This window comes from Hyperoodon ampullatus, assembly GCF_949752795.1.
Source record: "Hyperoodon ampullatus genome assembly, chromosome: 5".
NCBI classification, from domain to species: domain Eukaryota; kingdom Metazoa; phylum Chordata; class Mammalia; order Artiodactyla; family Ziphiidae; genus Hyperoodon; species Hyperoodon ampullatus.
The window spans coordinates 72,457,156-72,478,972 of record NC_136918.1 but is presented as its reverse complement, the minus strand read 5'-3'; the positions used below and the strand labels follow the sequence as shown (position 1 = coordinate 72,478,972).

General features: G+C 41.9%; 1 protein-coding gene across 5 annotated transcripts in view; it reads right to left on the bottom strand.

The window, feature by feature from the left end:
• PLCH1 (phospholipase C eta 1) overlaps positions 1-21,557 on the bottom strand; it is a gene marked incomplete at both ends in the record, with an annotated part of 206,258 nt that extends 184,701 nt beyond the window's left edge. For all 5 annotated transcript variants that reach the window (XM_079704981.1, XM_079704977.1, XM_079704978.1 and 2 more), the window contains one exon: positions 21,479-21,557. In XM_079704981.1, coding sequence (XP_079561107.1) covers positions 21,479-21,557 — 79 coding nt within the window. The remainder of the gene's footprint in view (positions 1-21,478) is intronic.
• Positions 21,558-21,817: the final 260 nt, after the last annotated feature.

The window sequence follows — 21,817 nt, the reverse complement described above, 5'->3', positions numbered from 1 at the left end:
TGCTTCAGGGAGGTGTTCCCAGGATGAGCAAACACATTTGCTTCCAGAAAACAGAGGGTACCTACCACTGCAGCACTGTCCTGTGTGAGCCCCCCTGCTTAGCCCCAAGCTGTTCCAGGTCATTCTGGGGATGCTGGGCACCAGTCCTTCATCAAAATCCCCTGACTACTCAAGCCTTCTGTACTCAACTAGCTGTCCTGAGCAATATCTGGCTTTTAAGTAGAGGCACCACCATCCCATTACTTGGCCTATGTGAATCACAGAGATTAAAAAAAAAAAAAAAGCAGCTAACTGAAGGGTAGAGACTTTAGCTTGTGAGTGTCTATTAATCTATGGGTTCGCACTGAAAATCTGCTCTCAGTTTATATTTACAATGGACTCAACTCACTAGATTAAAGCTGCTGCAGCCACTGCAAATTTGGAGTTAAATGGATTAAAAAGAGTAGAGATGATATATCAATTCAAACAAACCAGCACAGTGCATGCCTGTGGCCTATTCATCACCAGTGCATTTGAGGGAATCGCCATTATGTAAAGCTCAGAACCCCCTGTCAGGAATATGCTGAAAAACTGCTAGAACTTTTCCACCCAGTCCCATGGAACAAAATGAAATGTTACCATGAGTTCATTTTCAAAGGAAGAGTTAAGGTGCCCCAGAGACAAAGGTGTACACGAAGTACCAATATATTCAATAGCAATGATAATGATAACCTCATGCTCTTCCTGCATACCATGCATATGTGCTTAACAGATTATTGCCGGCAATCATCAATTGCTAGACAACAGAGTGTAACCAAAAACTTAAATTGCAGGCTTCCCTGGTGGCACAGTTGTTGAGAGTCCGCCTGCTGATGCAGGGGACGCAGGTTCGTGCCCAGGTCCGGGAAGATCCCACATGCAGCGGAGCGGCTGGGCCCGTGAGCCATGGCCACTGAGCCTGCGCATCCGGAGCCTGTGCTCCGCAACGGGAGAGGCCACAACAGTGAGAGGCCAGCGTACCGCAAAAAAATAAATAAAATAAAAAATAAAAAAACCCTTAAATTGCAAGCCCAGTATACAACAAAAATTTCAGCTGAGAGCAGAGATAGAACTGTAGGTTTCCATCCAGCGCCTGTTAAACTAATACTGAGAATGGCAGAAACAAGGGTTTTATTTAGACAGCAGGATTAACATGGCTGTTTATTCAACATCGGAGAGAATAACTATACATTCTAATGATATACAACATGTCCTATAGATCACACATCTTGTCAAGTAAACCAATTTGGACTTCCACTATATTAGAAACCTGACACACATCAGTAGGCCACAATTGCTACACATTTTTAAGCATCTGAATTCCAAAACAAACTGAGTATTACCCATATTTAATTTTGCTGTGTTCCACGGGACAGAGAGGAGCCACACTTTAGGCCAAGAGTTCTTTGAAATGATGCCTCCTTGATGATTTATTGATCTCCCCTTCAAGACTCCTGGCTTTAAAATAAAATTCTCATTTTTTTTAAAAGACTTGACTATTTGTTGGTCATGTCACTTTAAATTTTATGGGTTAGCATAAAAATTTATACGCACATCACTATCAGTTTGATGATGATGTCAATATAATTCAAAATAAAATCCCTAGTAGGCTCAGAGCTTGATTTCAGCTTGAACTATCCACGAAAACAACTGAGACCTCAAGGGCAGGATCTTATTCACTGTAAGAAACCCAAGAGCTTGCAGCCAGTGCTCATATACAGCACTTGAAATGGTTTTGATAGAGACTTGAGAAATGTGAAAATTCAACTGACACTTGGGTTTCATGAACTCATACCCAGATATAAATAAAGGTAGCCGGACTTTATAAATCAGCATCAACTGTTTGGATATCTACCATCAGTTCTGATCAGTGTTAATTATAACATTAACAGAAGGTGAATTAACCAGAGACAGGTAGGCACGTGGGAATCGCTAATGGTTGTTGACAGTGACATATATTAAAACAAGTATCTACCCTGAGGGCTAATGCTTTAATTAAATTCTCAAGATTGAAGTAGTTACATATTCAACCTCCCCCAAAGCACTCAGGAGGCACTTGTACCTTGAACAGAGAAGCCCCTTAAACTTCTCCCGTGGGAGGAGGAGCTGGACAGCTTGACTATAAAAGTCCGGAAGAAACCCTAAGTGCTTGTACTCTCCAGCTAAAGGAGGACTGTTTTCTTATACAATAACCATGCTTGTGCGTATCTGATATTTTTTTAATACATTTATTTATTTTATTTATATTTTTGGCTGTGTTGGGTCTTCATTGCTGCACACGGACTTTCTCTAGTTGCGGCGAGCAGGGACTGTTATTCGTTGCGGCACCCAGGCTTTTCATTGCGGTGGCTTCTCTTGTTGCGGAGCACGGGCTCTAGGCACACGGCCTTCAGTAGTTGTGGCACTTGGGCTCAGTAGTTGTGGCTCGCGGGCTCTAGAGCACAGGCTCAGTAGTTGTGGTGCATGGGCTTAGTTGCTCCGCGGCATGTGGGATCTTCCCGGACCAGGGCTCGAACCTGTGTCTCCTGCATTGGCAGGCGGATTCTTAGCCACTGCGCCACCAGGGAAGTCCCCATATCTGATATTTTAATAGAGGAAATTTTTCCATGCTTTAACCTGACATCCCTGGGTCTAATAAAAGGTAAATGATATTATGTGCCAGGCCTTGCTTGGCTTACAGCCAGTTAAAGAAGGATTACAATATGTTCATTCAAATGGGAGGCACATGTGGTCATCATAACACAACCCCCTTATCTGGTGATACTGAACCCCTGAACACTATATATACAGACTGATCCCATGAGGAATGCAAACATAAAGATAACTATGAGGAGAGAGGAGTGGGGAAAAGGAGATTCTAGATTAAGAAACAACCTCCTTCTATACAAAGCTCTTCTGAGTACAAACAGTTGAGAGCAACTCAGGTGCCCAGAATACAGAGTCAGTAGCCACAAAAGTTCAGGCACAAGAGACAGAAGCCACACTTCTGTAAAGTCTCTCACAGGCCAGCCCAAGCCAAGGCCTGGCTAAGGAGGGGCCAGACCCCAAGGCTCCTTCAGCATAGCAATCTGGCTTCAGGGCTGTTGACCTTTGCGCAGCTGACCAGAGACTCTCCAGAGAATAGGAAGCTGGTCTCCAGGAGAACTGGGTGGACATTAACCCCCCTGAAGGACAGAAAAAGAGATGCACTCCTCTGAAAATCTAATCCTGTAATGGCTGAGGAGGACATTTTCATAACACAACATGACCTTTAGGGAAGGGATGACCTTAAATGACCTAGGCAGAGAGACATCACCCCTCTTTCTGGAAGAAAACCAAAGTAAGAGATGGTACTGACTCCTCTGATAACAATTTTCATTATGTCACAGCACACAGAACTATCACAACAGTCTAAATTCCTAATGTAGATTACTCTACAGAAATGAAAAATCGACTCCTTTGTCTCCTTCTTGATGAAATAGAAAGTGAATGTTCTCCCAACTTCAGCAGCGCATTTTTCACACGTATTAATATTTTGTGGTCTCTCTTCCCCAAGTCAAACAACTTCACTTCTTCAGCCTTTCTCCTTATTTTCCTCAACAATGATCTTGATTTATTCTTTTTATGCCTAATAGCTATCCCAACAGGTAAGATGGGACACAGCAAACAGAGCACCATAATGTAAGCTCCCTGAGAGCAGGAATGGTGACTTCCTTGTTCACTGATGTATCCCTGGGCCTAGAATGGATCAGGCCTTAGTGACACCAAGAAGGTCTGAGCAGGAAGACCCAACCGAACACAGGAACTCAGATTCCAAACAGTTCTCCAGTTCTCAGACAGACACTGGGTATAAAGCAGGACCTGGACCCCAAATGATGACAGAGGGACTCCAAAAGCTAGGAGCATGAAGGAAACCAGTTGCTGGAATTGTGATATACAGTAAGGGCGAATGAGGGAGTGACCACAGGCAGCCTTTTTCTACAAATATAGGAGAAGATTAATATAGAAACTACTCATAGGCAGTTCCTTTGAGACAAAAATTACTGATTTATTAAAGTTTCCCAAATGGTTTTCTAGTTAACACTTTACTCCAGGAATTTAGGATGAAAGAGAGCCAGCCTGTGGTACCAAAAAGAAGGTAGAATTCCTAAGGAGAAAAACAGAAAGGACAGGTCAAGTCCAAATCCGGAAATAATTAAACACAGTGCAGGGAGAGTTGCAGGCATGGAATAATAATTGGAAGCGATGTGACAGCCACTGGATATGGGATCAAAAAGACCTGAGGTCAAATCTGGGTTCCACCAGGTAGCTCAGCAATCTGAGCCAAGTTATTTTAAGTCCCTCGAAGCCTCAGTTTCCTCATCTCCAACAGTACCTACAATAACATATGCAAAAGCTCCTAGCCCAGTACAGAAAGACTCTAATCAGGACCAGTTACATAATCTGCAAGTTCAGTGTGAAATGGAAATATGGGGCTTTCCCCCAAAAATAAAGAGTTTTAATGACAGCAACAGCAGAGCATTAAACTAAGCACAGAGTCCTTCTAAGGTACAGATCACACACAAGTGAAGCTGGCCCTCACCCTAAGAACTTGGTAGGTTGTGTGATGCTGTAACATTTTCTCCATGTTTGTTACTCTCCTTCTCTGTTTCCCTATAGATATCGGCTGAAAAAAAGTTCTTTCCAAAATAAAGGATCTTAGGGCTTCCCTGGTGGCACAGTGGTTGAGAGTCCGCCTGCCGATGCAGGGGACATGGGTTCGTGCCCCGGTCCGGGAAGATCCCACATGCTGTGGAGCGGCTGGGCCCATGAGCCATGGCCGCTGAGCCTGCGCATCCAGAGCCTGTGCTCCACACGGGAGAGGCCACAGTGAGAGGCCCGCATACCGCAAAATAAATAGATAAATAAATAAAGGACCTTAAAAAGAAATTAAACAGACTTATCGATGTTGAATTTACTTAGGTTAATAACTGTACCCTGCTTATGTAAGAGAATATCCCTATTGTTAGGAAATTCACAATGAGGTATTTGGGGCAAAGAGCTATGAGGTAGGCAACTTATTCTCAAATTATTCAGAAAAAATAAGTGTGTGTGTGTGGAAAGAGAAGGTGTGCAAGCATACAGTGATAAAGCAAATGGGGTAAAATTCAACAGTAAATAAATCTGGGTAAAGGATATATGGAGGTTCTTTGTTGCATATTCTTGCAACTTTTCTATGAAGATAAAATTGTTTCCAAAGAAAAAGCTAATGTAACATAAAGGTCCCATGTGAGCTCTGGGGGAGAAGAGGGAAGAAGAGGGTAAGAGCAAAGAGAGGCGAGATTGAAAGCTCTGTTTAGATAGGGGCCATTTATTCTTTGTTAACTGCTAAATCCGCAGCACAGAACCTAGGTCAATAAATATTTAAGGCAGGAAGGAGAAAAGGGCAACATCCCATGGAGAATAAGGGCTCAGGGCAAGGACAAATGATTGATGGTTACACCAGCCCTTGGGAATCAGTGAGCTGCCTCTGTTTAGAATAAGACCAAGGAATCTCAACCAGAGGCACATGGTGTGACATGGTGTATACTGCACACTGCACTACCAGGGCCTTGGTTCTCACCGCTTACTAAGAGTTCGGTTAGACCCAGCTTGGGCCCACCATTTAACCTTCCCAGGCTTCAGGGTCCTCACTGATGAAATGTGGAAGGTTACTAACTCATTCACCAAGTACTTACCGGATGTCTCCCATAGGCCAGGCCCTCAAGTCATGTTCCCTGTTCTCTAGAGCTTTCATTCTAGACGGGATCTCACAACTGACTGCATTAAATAATTTCTTGATGTCTCTTCCAGCCCTGAAAATTCTATGCAAAAATTATGGGGCTTTTTTTTTTTTTTTTTTTTTTTTGCGGTACGCAGGCCTCTCACTGTTGTGACCTCTCCCGTTGCGGAGCACAGGCTCCGGACATGCAGGCTCAGCGGCCATGGCTCACGGGCCCAGTCGCTCCGCGGCATGTGGGATCTTCCCGGACCGGGGCATGAACCTGTGTCCCCCACATCGGCAGGCAGACTCTCAACCACTGCGCCACCAGAGAAGCCCTATGTGGCTTTTTACTTCAAAAATAAGAATGAATATTATAGTTTAACCACTCTCTAAAGTACCCATAATAAATGCATACTCTCTTAAAGGTGAAAATATACTCAGATGCCCTATGTTCATAACTTAAAAGGAGTCTGTATACACAGGCAGGGAAATGCCTAAGAGCATATATAATTAAGCCTTCTGCAAATGATCAAGTTGATTTTAGTTGCCAAAATTCTCGTTCCTTGAAAAGTTATATAAATAGCAAGAATTTCAAAAATCTAACAGAGCTCTGTAGATAGAAAAAACATTATAAAGAGAGAAATACATTTTTAAAAGCAATAAATTTATCAATGAGAAAAACAACTTTGTAGTGTAGATTAATGATTAGTATTAAAATTACAGCATCAAAAGTATTTTAAGTTTCTGCTTCATCAGTCCTCCTCATTCACAGTCAACTAGCACAAAAGTGGTTACAAAGGCTAATTGTGTTAAAGACTTTGGAGAAAAGAGGAAAGAATTGCTCCTTCATGAATACTAAAGATGATAAAATAGGAAACCAATAACATTTTATCACTTTATATAAATTAATCTAATTTAGTAATAATTTACTATGATTTATGCAGAACTTGTTATCTAGCCAAGAAAAATTTTTATATTACCAGTATCAGAAAACATGGTACCTATGCTTGCCAGATGTTAAACATCTGCACTGCTTTATACAATTTAGGAGAAATGGTAAGGGTAGAGGATCAAAAAAATATAATTATGAGATTCAAAGAAATCAAAGTAAGAGGCATATGAGAATATTATTTCCCAGATGGGTTCTCAGGAGCTAAAATAGGAGTACACATCTATGAAAGATGGTTGCAATCACAGGCTGCAAGTTGAGATAACTGAAACTGAGTATTTGTCCTTGAAAAACAACCATTCTCCTGACACTAACATAATTCACAAAGGTCTGGACACTCTTACTAGTTCTTGGTAGATGCAAAGAGGGACCACTAAAGAGTTAACTTCCACAACTAAAGGCTATTCATCTGTGGTTTTACAAAGCAGCAGCTTTCAACGTTTTATTACTAGAAATGAAGAATGTTCTAAATGTCCTTTGGATTCATGGAGTCAACACTTTACCAGATAGTAAATTACCAGATAGTGAAATCATTACTTGATCTAAATGCTACATGGATTATATGACTTTATTTGTAAAGTTCAGCACCTGGTTCCCCATAGAGAGTTAATAATCATTTATTAGCCATGAAGACAAAAAAAGTCAGTTGGATGCCACCAGGTGAGGAGAGTCTTGCCTCACAGAGCCCTGCTGCCCTCAGTGATGGAGAAACCAGGGTAAGGCTCAGTACACCCCCTCCTCCAGCAGCTCTGCAATGAATACTTCACACTCACCTGGCCAACACACAGAGGCTTTAAAATGCTTTCATGTAAAATTGCTTTTATGTCACAATAGTCCAATGCGATAAAGATGTAACCATTTCCAATAATCAGAAAATGCAGAGATTTGTGAGATTGATCCCACAGAAAATCCACTTACCATTTCATAATATTTAGCTCAGATCATAAAGGCCAGCTGAGTTGGCATGGCAGAATGTTGGCTTTTAGAATTAACCCTGCAGCTAGCTGGTTGAATATGAATATGCTTTCTCATCTATAAAAGGAGTGGTTTTAGTCAAAGGTTTATAATGTTCCAAAGGGGCAAGTAACAGATTGCTTTGAAATATGATGAAAGCTAAGGACTTTGTTCATAGGAGGGGGATGAACAAATGTATATGCATATATACACAGAGTGTTTGGAATGATATTTTCAGAGATTTCACAGCTTCCTGAAGCCTAGCTAGAGGTTCTGTTCAGAATTCCCCAATCAGATGGCTTCTCAAGTCCTTTCTAGTTCTGCTATGCCATGCACACTGCAGACCAGGGTGTTGCTTACATCCTTAACTATATACACAAGTTTCCATCCTCTAAATGTGTTGGTTTGTGGGAGTTATTCTCTTCCCTCTAACCCCATTCCTCTTCCACCAGTTCCTTGAAGAATAAGGACTAATCCCTCACTCATGAGGACTCACACCCAAGCCCAGTGAGTCTCTCAGAGCAGCACTGCCAACACTTTACTGTACACTCCATCACCTGGAGATCTGGGGAAAATGCAGATTCCAATTCAGCAGGTCCCAGGTGGGGCTGTGAGTCTGCATTTCTAACAAGCTCCCAGGGACCACTCCAGCAGATACCAGCTCTCAGCCCCTACCCCAGTTCCCTAAGCTCCCTTCTCATCCTGAGGACAGCTCACCATGGTGTTTCTATGGAGTTCTCTAGTGACCTCTAAAAGTTCTGAAGTTCTTTTAAAACATTCGAATCCATCCTACCCATCCCCAAATCCAAACTGCTTTAAAAGAAAATACTTCGTGTAATACATCATTGTGTCACAATAGTGGAAAAACTCTGGATTTTAGAGTATGACAAACCTGGGTTTGAACACCATAACGTGGTTTTTGGCAAAATGTTTACCTCTCTGAGCTTCATCCCTAAAACTGTCCTGATGAAAGACTTAAAAGAGATAACGCTGGATGCAAACTATTATATATAGGATGGATAAACAACAAGGTCCTATTGTATAGCACAGGGAACTATATTCAATATCCTGTGATAAACCATAATGGAAAAGAATATGAAAAATATATATATTTATAACTGAGTCACTTTGCTGTACAGCAGAAATTAACACAACATTGTAAATCTTCAATAAAATTTTTTTAAAAGAGATAATGCTAGTAAAGCAACCAGCATCACCAGGCCTAATGATAACCTTGATTCAGCATCAGCCCTAACATTTCCTGATGGTGCCCCAAGAATACTGGAATACAGAATCCACCGATTCCTCCTGACAAGGTCTAAACTTAGTTATCTTAACATTGACCCCAAATTCCTCTTTGTGTTCCCCGTATGACTCCAATGTGCAAAGAAGGAACTATCAGGCAAAACAAGAGTGATCTAAGAAGACAAGATTTTTCCTTCACAACTCTGAACTTCTAGGAATAACACAGGGACACTGAGAATCAGTCTTCTCACATGTGAAGTGATGAAGGCAGAACATATGTCTACAGGGGCTGACAAAGTTTGCCTTAGTTTTCCAGGGTAGATAGACAAACACAATTCTAATAATACTCAAGATTAATCTGATGTACTCCAAATGATGGTACTGTTCTCCCAATTCCTGTGTTTCATATTTATTTCTGCATCCATCCTTTAAATTATCCTGTTGTGAACTGTACAGTCCTCATTATGGATTAATCAAAACAAAACACTTGGGCTTCCCAGGTGGCGCAGTGGTTGAGAGTCCGCCCGCAGATGCAGGGGACACGGGTCCGTGTCCTGGTCAGGGAAGATCCCACATGCCGTGGAGCGGCTGGGCCCGTGAGCCATGGCCGCTGAGCCTGCGCGTCTGGAGCCTGTGCTCCGCAATGGGAGAGGCCACAACAGTGAGAGGCCCGTGTACCACAAAAAAACAAACAAACAAACAAAACACTTAATACATTCTGCTTCCTGTTGTTAAGAATCTTCCCAAAGTATTTCTGTTTACCATCAGGAGGCCATGGATAACCCTGTGAGGTCAGTTAAGCCTAAAAGATATATATTTGTATCATGCAACAAATATATCAGCTGTAATGTTAAGACAAGTCATACTTAAAGGGCACTAAGAAAGCATGATATTAAAAGGAATATGAAATAAATCTGTTGGAAGAAAATGACCATATGAAGGTGAGCATATCACTTGCCCCTCCCACTCCTCTGCATAAAATCAAGAGTTTCATACATCACTTTTGCTCAAACTAGCAAATAATTACATACTGTTCTAAATCAGTAAATTAATTCGATTTAGTTTACTGATTAGATCAATATTTTAGTAAGTCAACAATTTTAGCCCAGTGATTCTCACCCCTCACAGTGCATCAAAATCACCTGAAGTTAAACAGAAAGACACAGATATAAGGAATAAAAGGATGAACACACAGGCACCCACCCCCACCCGCCTAGAGATGATTTAAGTAGGATCGGGTAGAACCCAACCACCAGTATTTTTTAAGCACCCCAGCAGATGCTAATGTATAACTAGAGTTAAGAATCACTACTTAGGACTTCCCTGGTGGTGCAGTGGTTAAGAATCCTCCTGCCAGTGCAGGGGACACGGGTCCAATCCCTGGTCTGGGAAGATCCCACGTGCCGCGGAGCAACTAAACCCGTGCACCACAACTAGCGAGCCCGGGGGACACAACTACTGAAGCGGGCATGCCTAGAACCCGAGCTCCGAAACAAGAGAAGTCACCGCAATGAGAAGCCCACGCACCGCAATGAAGAGTAGCCCCCGATCATAGCAACTAAAGAAAACCCACGCGCAGCAACAAAGACCCAATGCAGCCTAAATAAATAAATTAATTATTTTAAAAATAAAGAATCACTACTTAGTCTTTGGGTTTTTTTTTTTTTGCGGTACGCGGGCCTCTCACTCTTGTGGCCTCTCCCGTTGCGGAGCACAGGCTCCGGACGCGCAGGCTCAGCGGCCATGCTCACGGGCCCAGCCGCTCCGCGGCATGTGGGATCTTTCCGGACCAGGGCACGAACCCGTGTTCCCTGCTTCGGCAGGCAGACTCTCAACCACTGCCCCACCAGGGAAGTCCAGTCTTTGGTTTTTAAATCACTTTAAGAAAGTACAGACTTAAAACACATACTGAGATTATAGATTATTTCTTCCTATTTCTTTAGTCTTTTCTATACTCTCCAACTTTTCAATGGTGAACTTGTATTGCTATCAGAAAAAAATTAAGTGAAAAAAAAGTTATAGAAAACCAGCATCCATACAATGCCAAGCATATATGACTCCTACATTTTCTGCTTCTATGTTCAAACACATACTTGCATCCATATTCTTATGAGATGTCCCCCCTTCCCATGCCTTTAAGATTCAGTATAAAATAGTCTATCATCACAGAAAAATAACCATTATCAAATTCATGAATTCTATAGTTCCGCTGAGAGAATATGTATTTGCCACCTTAAGTCTCGAGTATCCAACACACCAGAATCTAATTGGTTGCCCACTGGAATTACCTGCAGAGTTCTAAAAATTCCCCCAGGCCCTAGCCATAACCCAGACCAATTAATCAGAACCTCTGGGCTGGGACCCACACAACAGTTTTTTCAATACCCCCAGGTGATTCCTCCTCTCTTACTGAGAAAGCTGGTGCTTTTGTTTTGGTGCAGGTCTATTCTGCTCTCTGGGGTAAGAATTACCCTACAGATGACAACTCACTTCTGTGCCTGAAGATTTTCAGACTCAAGCAGCAGAGAATTTTAATAGTATGCAAAATACTGCAATTAAACATCTTTTATTAACAGGGTTATTTTAACAGGCAAAACCTCCATTTTCAGAGTTGAATAAAATAAACCCATATATAACCAACATGGAAATTCTGGAAAGTATTATTTATTTATTTATTTTTGCAATACGCGGGCCTCTCACCGTTGTGGCCTCTCCCGTTGTGGAGCACAGGCTCCGGACGCGCAGGCTCAGTGGCCACGGCTCACAGGCCCAGCCGCTCCGCGGCACGTGGGATCTTCCTGGACCAGGGCACGAACCTGTGTCCCCTGCATCGGCAGGCGGACTCTCAACCACTGCGCCACCAGGGAAGCCCTGGAAAGTATTATTAAATGAATTCCAAAAGTCTAAGAAATTCTTTTAAAGAAATGGGTTTGTCCTTTTCCACTTGGAGGCATTATACATTTGTAATCATCTTTTCTAAAGCACACTAGGATTCTCAGCAAAGTGGGCTTTCCCTTCTCAATCTCAGGAAGGAATGGTTTAGGTGTATTCTTTTGTTCTCCAAGGCAAAAGCATGAGTGAAGGGAAGAAGAGGGTCTGCAGCCAAGGAACTGATGCATTCCACAGCACAAAGATGAAAGGCCAAGAGGCACATGAAAAGATGCTCAACGTCACTGATTATCAGAGAAATGCAATACAATGAGTTGTCACCTCACACCAGTCAGAATGGCCAAAGTCAAAAATCCTACAAACAATAAATGCTGGAGAGGGTGTGGAGAAAAGGGAAACCTCTTGCACTGTTGGTGGGAATGTAAATCGGTACAGCCACTATGGAGAACGGTATGGAGGTCCCTTAAAAAACTAAAAATAGAGCTACCATATGATCCAGCAATCCCACTCCTGGGCAAATATCCAGAGAAAAGCATAATTTGAAAAGATACATGTACCCCAATATTCATTGCAGCACTATTTACAATAGCCAGGGCATGGAAGCAACCTAAATGTCTATCAATAGAGGAATGGATAAAGAAGATGTGGTATATAGAGAGAATGGAATATTACTCAGCCATAGAAAAAAATGAAATAATGTAATTTGCAGCAATGGATGGACCTAGAGATTATCGTACTAAGTGAAGGAATTCAGACAGAGAAAGACAAATATCATGATATAGTTTATATGTGGAATCTAAAAACATGGTACAAATGAACCTATTTACAAAACAGAAATAGAGTCACAGATGTAGAAAACAAACTTATGGTTATCAAGGTTGGGGGGAGGGATAAATTGGGAGATTGGGATTGACATATATACACTGCTATATATTAAATAGAAAATCAACAAGGGCCTACTGTATAGCACAGGGAACTCTACTCAGTATTGTGTAATGACCTATATGGGAAAAGAATCTGAAAAAGAGTGGATATATGTATATGTATAACTGATTCACTTTGCTGTACAGCAGAAACTAACACAACATTGTAAATCAACTATACTCCAATAAAAATTAATTTAAGAAAAAAAGATTAAAGGCCAAACTTGAGAGTGCAAAAATAATGAAACAGTAGGTGGTTCTTATCTCCACTGTAATTAAGATGAGCATATGCAATGCACTCTACTATGTACTGGAGATACGAGTGAGAACAGTCTCTGCTCCCCTGGAACTTAGAAGTACAAGGAGGACAAAAATTAAACTGGTTATCACAAAATTAATTGTTTTATTACAACAGTGATAATGCAATGAGGCAGCAATGCAGGGTGATAGGAGAGCATAAAAAGGGAACTGACCCAGTCTGGGAAGTCAGTGTAAGCTTCTCTGCAGAGGGGACCCTTATTCTGGGGTCTGAAGGATGGGGTAGCAGCCAGCTAAGCAAAGAAGGGGTAAGTTTTGTGGGCAAGGAACGGGAAGGTCAGTGTAGCTGTGGTGCAAAGAGGGAGGGGAAGCAAGAGATAAGGCTGGCAAGGCAGCCTGGTACCGGTGCGGAAGAGGGAATTCTGCTCCAGACATGCTGAGTCTGAGGACCTGCAGGCATCAGTGGAGCTGTCAGGTAGGAGGATGGACAACTGGGTATGGTGCTAAGCCAGGAATACACTGTTGGGAGCTATCGGCACATAGATGGGAGTTGAAGCTGCTGGAATGGGTGAAAAACACACTAGGTTATGGGCTTTAAATTTTTTAAAAATCTGACTATCCCTTTGAAACTAACAGTTTGCATCTGTAACAACCCCAAACATACCTGCTGAAAGGAATGAGCCCTAAAAATATATAAACTATCACAGGTCCACTGGGATGACTTTTCATTTACACAGTGTAAAGGACCAAACTGGAATTTTTAATCTTTGTTTTGATAGATGGGAGAAAAGAGGGTTTTGTGATTACAAATACAATCACTAATAATTATTACTGTGGTCCAAGAAAAAAATCTGGATCTTTTGTATAACTAAATTAAATAATTATGCTGCTCTGGAAGAACCCTGAATCTACCCGTGGAAAGACATTTCATCCTCCCATCAATCTCTGTGCATACACTAGGCACAGAGTAGAAAAGACAACTGGGAAAATGAGAGAGCAGAGGAAAATTAATTATAATTATGAAAATGCAGCTTAAAGAACAAAGGCTTAAATTCGTAACACACGTCTAAGGGGACATAATTCTCTTAAGTAACCACTTAAAACGTGAGAAGTCTGCAAATCTGAAGGAAACATTGACTGTTTATTAGATATATTTCTTCTAACTTAGTAACCAGAACATTGGTATTCCCAAGCATAAAGGAATAAAATAATCAAGGGCCCTTCTGCTTGACTGGACTCCCAATGGCCATAGGTTTGAGAGAATTTGAGAGTCTATCAGGAAAGGCCAGCCAAAGATATCACTTAACACAACAGTCTTGTTTCAAACAACGACTAAAGCTAAAGCTTCAAAGACTGACCACTGTTAACTTCTCATCCATCTGGGCTTCCCAGGTATCCAGATCTTCAATTTGCCATTTTGCTACGCATTCCACCGGGATCTTTTTATGCCCTCCATCATTACAGAATGTGAATGACCTCAACACAGAAAGCATGACAAAAGAGAACACAGTGGGCTCTCTTTTGTCAGCAAAATCCCATCAAATTAGATTCCCGATGGGGAAAAGAGGCCGAGACATCTCACCATGGATTTTTATAAATCTAGATCGTTGCTTGGCTCTAATCAATCCAGCTACACAACCTTGCAAGAAGCAAGCACAATAAAGAACACTAGTACCTTTGGGGAAAGGAAGTCTCTCTAATCCAAAATGTTCAGGGACAAGGACCAGCCTGGAGCGGCTCTAGAGAGGTCCAAGGAGAACTGGCAGGGGTAAAGAGGGTGGGATTCCATCCATTCAAAATCACATGACCTGAGTCCCTGTTATGTGTACAGTCTAGGTACCTGGAGTGGCACAAACAGTACTCTGAGGATTAAAATCGGAGCGCCCCTCATTCCCAGAGACAAGCAGGGGAAGAGCTACAAAAGAATAATTCAGAGGCTTCCTAAGTCTTGTGGGAGTAGCCCCCATAACAGCGTGAGAAGAAACAGAGAGATTGAGATCAGTAGGTCTGGGAGGAGGACAGGAGCAACTTCATAAGCAGCCCATCCTCCACAGCCTGCAGCAGCCTGCAGAACTCCATGTGCAGAAACATGGAGATGAGAGAAAAGGCAGGGACCAGGCAGTTGCCCAAGAGTCCTCCGGGCAAGGGCAGCCAGGCTTCAGCCAGAGGGAATAAGAAATGGACAATGGGGGGCTTCCCTGGTGGCGCAGTGGTTGAGAGCCCGCCTGCCGATGCAGGGGACACGGGTTCGTGCCCCGGTCTGGGAAGATCCCACATGCCGGGGAGCGGCTGGGCCCGTGAGCCATGGCCGCTGAGCCGGCGCGTCCGGAGCCTGTGCTCCGCAACGGGAGGGGCCACAACAGTGAGAAGCCCACGTACGGAAGAAGAAAAAAAAAAAAAAAAAGGAAATGGACAATAGGTGGGGCTGAAGGGAGTCCGCGGGTCCTCTCTGCAGAGTCCTTCGTGACAGAGTGGGGTCAGGGTGAAACCAAACATCCACAGAAGATGGAACAGGAGAGAGAGTCTTGATCATCTCACTGCCACTAACATACAAACTGGCCGGGATGCAGCTCAAAGACCTTTGCTTTCCCCCATCTCTCTTCCTTGTACCAAAATCTGAGGATCTAGGCCTTGAATTCCTCTTCAAGGAGAAGAACTATAGCAGAGCCAAATGAACGCCTCCCCACTTCCCAACTCCTGACAGACAGGTCAGGCCCACGCTGCAGGGAAGGGAGAAGATGGGATTTAGATGAGTTTGAGATTAACCTTTTAAACTGGATTAGACCCTCAGTAACCAAAAGTAGCCAGAAAGTAATAGAATCTGCCCAAGATGTTGCAAAGAGTATTTTTTAAAGTAGTAATTGGTGAAAAATAAAACAATTTTGTTTATATGCTACACTAAGTTGAGAATGTTCAATAAACCAGTTTGGTCATCATGGAGAAAGACCAAGAAAAGAAAAGAAAAAAAGGAAATGAACTTTGGATTTTGATATAAATAGCATTTCACTGAGACTTTCCTTGACAATTTTCTCTGTCTCCAAGGGATGAAGGAAGAACACATGTTCCCAGAAAGTTATAGAATAAGATTGTTTCATACTAGCTCACGTTAAAGTTTGTGTTCTAACTAGATATAAGTATCTACGTTTGTAAGGCCTAAATGGCTGGCTCTAATTTGTCTCGGGCAAGGGAAGAAGTACATGAATCAATGTGGTCAGTTAATTCACTGCAAATTCCCCAGCTGGCCTCTGTTTAAAAGTGGCCTGAGGAGGGGAAGTGGAGAAACAAGAATTTCTTGAAATTTTACCACTTAGGAAGACGTTTAGAGGTCATTTGTCCTAAATTGAAGCATTTTGCTGACATGGAAACTTAGTCCCAAAGGAACAACTCATCCAAAGCAACCCAGAGGGAGGGTGGCCCCTGCAAGATGCCACACCTGGGACAGGCCTTGCTCCCTTTGCTGAGCCTGCACTGCCTCTGGCATGTTCGCGAGATGCCCCTGAACATCACAGACCTGAAAGTATACTTGCCCTCTGTGCTTTCTGCCTGGTGGCTGTGGAGGGAGGAGGGGGAGACTTGAGTGTGGGGCTAAAGAGGAATCTTCTGGGCAAGGCTGCTTCCAGAATTAGTTCTATTATATCATTTAAATGACTCGAGTACATTCTCTCCCTTTAAGGCCTATCTTTTTTTTTTTTATATACTTTCTCTCAACTGTCTCTGAAATTTTTTCCATGCAGTGTTCCTCTAAGAGATAATACTTTTGATCTTAATGATGTTCACAATATCTTGACTATCATTGCATTAGTAGGAATTCTCTGTACGCTGGTATTTTTCTGGACCTAGAAGAGGATGTATATACAGTCATTGGCTGGAAAAGCTAGGCTTTGACTCAGTAAAGAAATGACACTCTGATAAAAAATCTAGTAATGCCCCAAACCGCTAAAGCAGGCAGGCTGCCAAAGTCATACCTTGCTAATAAACTGGCCTAAATTAATGAGAACTGAAATTCATGCATAATTTCCTTCTCCTTTCATATTTACCAGGCCAGATCTGGCATTCTTCTTTTTTACAATGAGGATGGAATTCCAGTGAGAACTTCTCCACTCTTCTTCTTTGAGTATAATGACGTTTGTCCTGAAAGCTTGTCAGTCCTAGCTACTGGTCTCTCCATGTTTGGGAGGGACTCAAGAACAACCCTACACACGACACACACACACGCACGCACATACACACCTAAAGGGAAATGCAGCTTTTTGCCAGTGCAAATGTAACTACAAAGTTTACAATCAAACAAGAATCTTACTCCTCTTCATTGCCATCTTGTCAGCCCTCTCTTCCCATGTTCTGGCCTGTAGGACACTCCCGTTCACCACACATCCTGTTTGACTACACAGAGACCACAACGTTGCTGCTAGAAGGGAACTTTGGAATCCGGAAAAACCCTCATTTTAGAAATAGGGAAACTGAGGGTCACCTAGGTGACAAAGGCTACACAAGTGAGTCATAAAAATGGAGCTAGAGGGCTTCCCTGGTGGCGCAGTGGTTGAGAGTCCGCCTGCCGATGCAGGGGACACGGGTTCGTGCCCCGGTCCGGGAGGATCCCACATGCCGCAGAGCGGCTGGGCCCTTGAGCCATGGCCTCTGAGCCTGCACGTCCAGAGCCTGTGCTCCGCAACGGGAGAGGCCACAACAGTGAGAGGCCCGCGTACCGGAAAAAAAAAAAAAAAAATGGAGCTAGAACTAGTCTCTGGGATCCAATTCAAGCCTACTTTCCTTTACAAACTGGCAGTCCAGTTTCTGCGCTACATCACCAATTAGGCCTCTGGCCAGGAAGGGGAGGCTGGCTAAAAACTAATTATTTAATAAACTAAATTAATTAGTTTGATTAGAAGTTTGTTGTGAGGCAAAGTCAAAGTACATATAAGGCACTTTTTAAAAAGACATACTACATAAATATTTAATACCAGAACTATCCTTAATTTTATCCCTAGATAGTAAGAGACACTCGTAATTCAATTCAAAACCTTTCTAGTCTAGATTTGCCTTGGTCATTCAGAAACATTCATATAACAACATGAGAGCAACAGAAATAAATTTCAATATAGTAAGTAGGGGTGATACCATATAACTTACAGGAAAGCAGCATCACAATTTTTTCCAACCTCACAATTTTTCCAACATCACAATTATAACTAGCAATGCATGAAAACAAAAATTAAGTTACCTCCAAGTAGGAAATCAAATGTTTGAAAAAAGCTTATGTGCATTAGAAATTGGATATATATAAATTGTAAATACACTGATAACAGGTTTAAGAATATGTGTCCCAGGTCAGAAAAAAAATGCTGCAATTCACAACAGCCAAGAGAAAGAGCTGAGGGTACAGGTAATTTTCAAATAAAAATAATTCATGAAAATATAAGCCATTAAAGCAAGGTTCATACTACACAAATTATTCTTTGCCCAAGTTTTTTCTCTATATCAAACATGTTCAAACAAAAGCCAACTAGAGAAAACCTCTGGCAATTGCCTTCTTGGATAGGCTCAAAATCCCTTTGGATTCAAGATTCCCTAAAAATCTGGGCAAAGGCCAGACAAGTGGGAAATACAACAACAGCTCATCATAATACCTACCAGGGGTCCTCTCCTCACTGACACAGAATTAAGTTAATTCAACCAGCTCATTTCTGTTGCCTAGTACCCACCGTTTCCTACCTTTTCCAGGTATTCCATTCCTACATCAGGATTGTTGCGAAGATGAGAGGAGATAAAAGACCGGATAGAAACAGACAATTAGTGTTACTCTTTGGGTTGTGAGATTGTGGGTAATTTTCTACATTGTTTCCAATGAGAACCTACCTCCTCTATACTCAGAAAGGGAGGCTATGAATGTGCTTTATGAACTGTGAAATAGTACACAAACATTACATTTTTATTTTTACTTTTAATGACCCCCTACTGCCCACCTAGTCCTCATTTTAAGGTGGTTCCTTTCTCCTGGGAATACTGCCTAAGTCTGGCTAGCACAATTTGCACATCTGAGTCTGCATATTCTAAAAGTCTATTATCTTGCAGAGGAAATGGTTCTTTTCTGTTTATAATGGAGGGACTTTGTTTCTTTTTGTTTGGCTTGATTTGGTTATGTAAGGAGAGTTACCAGCAGACCAGGAGAAGCCCCTCTAAAAGAAATCTGACCTTTCTAACTCAACATGTCCTGTCCCCTATCTTTTCTCATAAATGTTCAGAAATCATCTACAAAGATGTTATCACTAGTGCTCCCTTGGCTTAAAATATACCAAGACTCCTCACAATCCTCCATAAAGTTAAATAAATTCCTGTCTTCACAGACATTACTTTTCTGCAGAAGTAAATACAGTGGAAGAGCAGAGGCATCCTTCTTTCCTGAATTACATATCCTTTGGCATAGAGATCCAAAATGATATTTTAACTATCAAAAATACTTAAAGCTACTGCTTTATTATAAACGAACAGAATCATAATTCTAACTGGCTTTAGTCCTTTTAATCTTGGGAAGATTTGATTTCTCTAAATCTTCTCAAATGAGTAATTCTTCAACGTAAGTAACCAATTCATATTTTAAGTATTCTACTGCCCTCTTGTGAATCTCATGTTCAGAGACAAGATAGCTCACGAAATCATACAGCAACTGTAATTCTCAGAAATACTTCAATGGAATCTCAGGGACTAGAACTAGGAAGAATCTAAAAAATCATCGAGACCAGCACACTCATTTCACCGAGGAGAAAACTGAGATCCTGAAGGATTATATAACGTGGTCAAGATCAGACATGGCTAGTTAATAGCAGAGCGAATACTGTTGAATAGAACTTAAACTTCTCAGAGTGCTAATTTTTCTATTAAAATGGAGTTGCAGCCTGGAAAAAAATAGTGGGGTTTTGGAGTTAAGCAGATATGAGTTTGATTTTAGATCACCACTTCAACAACCTCCCCAAACCTCTGTTTCCCCATCCATAAAATGGGATGAATAATAACTATCGCAAAGGTGTTGAAAGGATTCAATAGGATCATGTTCCTCAAGCCCTCAGCAAAACTATCAGCAATACAGTAATTCACTAAGTGGTAACACAGCTGTAACAATACATAGGAAATTGTTTTTAAGTTGTTATAGGCTTTGAGATCCCTGGACAAAGGTATTCTAAAATAATGAATGAATAAAATCTGAACTTTTTCAAAATTGGCACAAAACTTGGAAAAAATAAAGCTAATTTTTCTAACTCCTGTGTTTCTTTATCATATTTATTCTTTTTTTTTTAATACAAGTAAATTTGTAACAGAAAGCACCACACAGCAAACACTGTGTGAGAGATGAAGCAACGAACAGGGTCCTTAGATGAGGTTCCCATTAAAACAAAGCAGAACTCAGTGCCAGCGTGTTAAGTCACCATATCTTAGTCTCCTTTGCTAAGAGTCTGTCGCCACTGCAATGCCAAGAGAGCCAGCCTGGAAGCGTAGAGGCTAGAATTTTAGATCTGACCTTGTTAATAACTGGCTATGCCAACTTGGGCTGGTCATTTCATCTCTGCTTCCCTTTCTTGACCTGTAAATGAAGGCATCCTCTACAGAGTAAAGTCCGATAGTGAGGTGGCATAATGAACGTGAAAAAACATTGTAAAATGTGCTTTAACAAAGTAAGTAGGGTTAAGTTTTTTATTTTAAACTTAATCTAAAGCAAAAAAAAACAAAAACAAAACAGTAAGTCTGTACTAAATTGGGGAAGAAAAACCAAACTTAGAAAGTTGAAGGCAGCTTAGATCAAGGATTCTGTTCAGCAGCACTCCACTTCTCATGAAATCTCTCTCTTCTCTCTACAATTCCACCAGCTCTTAATGGAGATTACTCCAAAAAATTCTACCAACACATGAATCTCTGACTCTTAAGTAAAGTTCACTCAAGGGCATCCTGATATCAGGATTGACAGAGCTTATTCCTGGCTGTATATCACAAAACAAATATGCCAGCAGGGTAAAGGCAATTCATCTTAGTTTGCCATGAAAATGACTAATGTTGATTATTCTCTGATTTACAGCTGCAGTCATCCACCCTGATCGTTATGGTTAAGTGCCCTCACCTGCTCTGTTTTTATATGGAGCCTAATAGAAGGCACACACCATGCTGGTTATAAGCCCTGATTGATGATCCACCGATATTAACCGAGCACTACCTATGGGTCTAGCTCCCCCAATTTCAAACATCGGAAAGGGATATTACTGGAGTTGACAGTGTAGAAGAGGAAAGGCACTGACATAAACTAACCTGAGAGGCAGAAAGTAAAGATGCTGTTATGGTTGCTGAGGGGCGGCATACAGCTTGCAACTCTGCAGAATGAGTCCAGTGGGGATTCTTGGGTAATTTTTCATCAACATGTTAACTCAGGCTCTTGGTTCAACCCAACAATCATACCACATATGCATCCAGAGTGCTGGAATAAAAGTGCTCTCAGAAACAAAAGATCCGCCTACAGGAGTAGAAAAGGCAACTCACCGTGAAACAGACTGTTGTCCACCAGAAAATGCCTGCGGTACTGCACACAGTTCCTTTTCTCCAAGTTCCAGTAACTCATTGTCAGAAGATTTCTGGCACAGCATCAAAACCAAATTGCTCTGTCAAGGGAAACAAAAGGAGACAAAAATGAAGAAGGCGGGGCTTCCCTGGTGGCGCAGTGGTTGAGAGCCCGCCTGCCGATTCAGGGGACACGGGTTCGTACCCCGGTCCGGGAGGATCCCACATGTCGCGGAGCGGCTGGGCCTGTGAGCCATGGCCGCTGAGCCTGCGCGTCCGGAGCCTGTGCTCCACAACGGGAGAGGCCACAACAGTGAGAGG